Source organism: Dendrobium catenatum, unplaced genomic scaffold, assembly GCF_001605985.2.
Source record: "Dendrobium catenatum unplaced genomic scaffold, ASM160598v2 fragScaff_scaffold_743, whole genome shotgun sequence".
In the NCBI taxonomy this organism is placed as follows: domain Eukaryota; kingdom Viridiplantae; phylum Streptophyta; class Magnoliopsida; order Asparagales; family Orchidaceae; genus Dendrobium; species Dendrobium catenatum.
In genome coordinates, this window is record NW_021319205.1 from 374,311 (window position 1) to 378,547 (window position 4,237).

Consider the following 4,237-nt stretch of genomic DNA (forward strand, 5'->3'; position numbering starts at 1 on the left):
TATATATATATATATATTAGATACAGAAGATACAATCATTTTTAACAAAGAGGCTATCTGGTTTGAAATAAAACGACTGTAAAATATTTCAAATATAGGGGTTTTGAGAAAATCGATGTTTCGTTTGATGTAAAACAAATGTAGTATAAAATTTTAATGTATTTGAAATTTATCTTATTATAATTCAATTTTGCTATATTTGAATTTCATTTGAAAAAATTCAAATACACCATAAATTCATCATCATTGCCACCGCCACCAAAATATGTTAAAAATATATTTAAGAAAAAAAATTATGAAAGTGTGCTTTGAATCATCATCCACAGCCGACTAATCATGAAAAATGAATCTGAGAGTAATATCAGTCAGAACAAAATGAAAAAAAAATTGATAATCTTTTTTTTTTTTTTGAAACTTAATATTTTCTTATTCTTGAGAGTTAGAAAACTTCTTTCATTGAAAGGAGAGAAAAAAATAATTGTTGCGTCCTGGAATATTCGCGGCGGTAGAGAAATATTTAGTTTAACGTCTTAGCATTGTACGAAGATCCAGCACACAAGCAGATAAGTGAGAGGGCTTCACGTATTAATCACAAGCTCCAAACTGATTAAACCTCTATATGATTTCTGAACTGAAACTTGGATCAGAAGCTTCTTTTATTTCTAACATGAAAAACCATCGAGCTCTATATGATTTCTAAGCTGAAACTTGAATGGAAAAGTAGCAGAAATGTTTAAGTGATTGCAATGAAATTGAAGCTAAGGAAATGGAACAGTTAATCCTCTAATACTTACCTTGTTGCTCGCAAAGACAGGCAAGAGCAGGAAAGCAGAGATGAGGAAAGTGAGCAAAACAGAAGGAGCTCTCATCATCTTGATCTCCATTTCTTCTCAGCTCACACTTTCTGGGATTTGAGACCTTCTCTACAGGCAGGGAGATATATCAGAACAGATGGATGCATATATACAGCAGGCGATAAATGACTGAATAACAAGTAATTAGTGCAATTTAAAGCTCATGAGATGATACTGATTTCATTGTGAGCGTTATAGAAGATGGAAATGGAAGTTGTTAGGAATTGGAGAAAATGTATGCGACAGGCTGCATTCAGCGAGTAGATTGCGGCCATTTGTAAGTAATATTGACTGCTTTTATGCTGTAATATGGGTCCTCTTAACAGAATTAATTGAAATATTCGCGTCTAGATTAAGTAATAGCTTGCTTTAAAAGCCCGTTTTAATTTTATTGATGACTTTCAATATAAGGCTTTTTTTGGGACAGCTTTTTACACTACATTTTTTTTTGTTGCTTTTGATAAATTTTTGTACTAAAAAGTTATCGTAGAAAGCAGTAAGAAAGCTATGCCAAACGAAGCCTAAATAATAAGTATATGAATTACTTTGGAGTTATTTGGATAAGTATAAAATAAATACAAAGAGTTATTTTTTTTGTTTGGCTTAAAATAGTACGGTATTAAAACTATATATATGTTTCATAATAAAAAACGATCGATTCATACCATGCATCTGACATAATTGTCCGGAGTTTTGATTCATCGAACGGGTGTAAGTCAAATCCAAGGGTTCATAGGACCAATATGAGTCATCTTTAGTCTGGCCAAAGTATGCTATGTTGATTATAAAGTTGATTAATGTGTCATACATTAAAAATATGAAAATAAAATACACTTTAGATATATTAGCATGCATTCAGTATTTCAAGTACAAAATTATTAAGATATTTAAAAATTACATATCATTTTCTTATATTAAATTATTCCTCACTATTTTCTTCTAATTTCGTCTTCTTTAACCATTCTATTATAATAATTGTATGAATCATAAGCCTTTTCTCTTTTTCAAAATAAATAGGTCTCAAACTCTTAGAATAAAGCTTGAGCTTGAGCTCAAATACAATTAATTAATCAAGCTCAAACTCAAAGCCTATGGCGGCCAAAGCTTGGCTCGATCCGTTGACACCCCTAACTACAAATATCCCATCAAGATAAAAACAAACAAACAAACAAATAAGAGAGAAAGACAATATTATAGTCATATAAAGTATTAGCGGACAACTTACTGTGGAGACTGGAAGAGATGAACGGAGTCAGCCAGAGAGAAAGACAAAAGAGATCGGCAAAGTTCCTGTGGATAGTGTAGGAGAGGATCAATGGCTCGAATACGAATAGCAAGTCATGGCAAGGTTTGATGATGATCGAATTAAAATATACTTAAGTGAATTATTTTTTATCCCAAAAAAGTTTGAAGAGAGGTTTATTTATATAAGGGGTATTGGTTTAAAAATGCGTAATAAAAGGGATAAAAACTACAATTTTCTTTTTTTATTCAAGCAATGAATAGAAATATTTGAAACAAATTTATTTATTTTTAGGAAATTTTAGCTTTATATATCTCATAATACCAGTAATTGGTCAAATATTCATATTATTTGTTTTCTTGGATAAGCATGCAGTCAGCTCATTTTGGAACGAGGACTTCTGTTATATAAAATTATAAGTCATAATTTATACCAATTTGAGGGTTCTTGTGTGAACACTAGGGGTGCAAACGAGTCTAAGTCAAGCTCGAGTCAGGGTGTGTTCGAGTCGAGCTTGACTTTCAAAGACCAAGCTCGAGCTCGAGTCGAGCTCAAAATCCGAGCTCAAGCTCGACTCGTCTTCTTGTCGAGTGGCTCGTCGAGCTTCACTGAACACTCAGGTTTTGCTTGGGACGTTTTTTTTAGTATTTTGTGAAGCAGTTTTTTAGTATAAAAATTTCTTGAAAGCAATAAAAAATCATTGATATAAAGTTATCCCAAACAAAGCTTTAGGCTAAGTTTGAGACATCTTTCTTATTTCTGTTAAAGTAGCTTTTTAGTATAAATTTTTTTTTAAATAAAATTTTTGATACTAAAAACTGCTTTAAGAAGCACTAAGCAAGCTGCCTCAAACAAAGCCTAGGTTTCATTTGAGATAACTTTTTTATTGCTTTCTAAATCAATTCTTTAATACATTATAATAAAAGACAGTAAGAAAATCGTCCCAAACTAAAACAAATTGTCAAATTGTATTATCCAAAGCAGAACGGCTGATCAAATTTGTTTGAGCCTTATCAAGTGGGAGGTTTTCATAAACAGACTTAGAAATATTCAATATATGGCCAACGCACTTTGTTTTTTCTGCTGTAGTATTGTTGTTTCAGCTTTAGATTTTTTTTTTTAACCATTGTCAAACGAATAGACGCTATCTTTCCACTTAAATTAGTCATTGGCGTGCAAATCTTTTTTATATTTTGATCGAAAGTTTTGACTATAAATTAATAGATTTTGAATTTAAATTTTATATATGTAATATTTACATGAGTTTGTCTTAATTGGCTTAAATGTCTAAAAGAAAAAGTCATTACAATTGATTTAAAACTAAACAAATGGAAAAATTAGATTAGTGGTTGTAAATGGATAATTTAGAGGTGTAAGTGAGTCATATCGACTCGTGAGCCGGCTTGGAACCGGCTCATTAAATGGTTCTTGAGCCAAATTTGATGAGCTTACAAGTCAAGTTTGAGCTAGCCTTGACTCAACTCTTTAGCTTGCAAGCCGGCACATTTGGAAAAATAGTAATTTAAAATTCACTTAAAATATATTAAATCCAGGATATGAAGGACAAAATTATTAAAAATGTTTTGGATTTCTATGCCACTTTCTTATATTAGAGAAATTATTCTGTGCAGACACAAACCAGATCGTCCGAAAGAGAATTAGAATGAGCCACTTCACCCGGTACACAGTCGCGGTACACAACAAATGGGTGACGTGACGCGTTCTGATTCGCCTCCGGACAGCGTCCGTATCCGCACAGAATAATTTCACCTTATATTAAGTTATAATTTATTGTTTTCCTTCAAATTTTTAATTTTTTTTATCATTTTATTATAATAATTGCTCAAATTAGAATCATTCTCTTTCTTTGATAGTAAACAAGCTAGCTCGTGAGTTAGCTCGAATCGTTAAATAAAGCTCGAGCTCGAGCTCAAACTCAATTAATTAATTAAGCTTAAGCTCAAGTCAAGGATGACACAAGTGTAGGAAAACAGATAGAGCTCACTGGAATGCCAGAGAATCATGCTGGAAAGGGAAAATAAGAAAAGTAAAGCAGTGATTCATTGATTTGTCTAACTATTACAATAGTATATAAAGATAGAAAAAGTAAAGAAAGGACAAAACAACTTTAAAGAAGGTA

At 31.6% G+C, this 4,237-nt stretch overlaps 1 protein-coding gene across 1 annotated transcript in view; it reads right to left on the minus strand.

The window, feature by feature from the left end:
- The window catches only part of LOC114580035 (subtilisin-like protease Glyma18g48580), a 5,538-nt gene extending 3,430 nt beyond the window's left edge, over window positions 1-2,108 (minus strand). Inside the window, exons 1-2 of the mRNA XM_028696470.1 lie at window positions 2,080-2,108; window positions 795-923 (exon numbers count right to left, since the gene is read on the minus strand). Of these exons, the coding sequence (XP_028552303.1) occupies window positions 795-884 (90 nt within the window). The 5' untranslated portion in view covers window positions 885-923; window positions 2,080-2,108. The remainder of the gene's footprint in view (window positions 1-794; window positions 924-2,079) is intronic.
- Window positions 2,109-4,237: the final 2,129 nt, after the last annotated feature.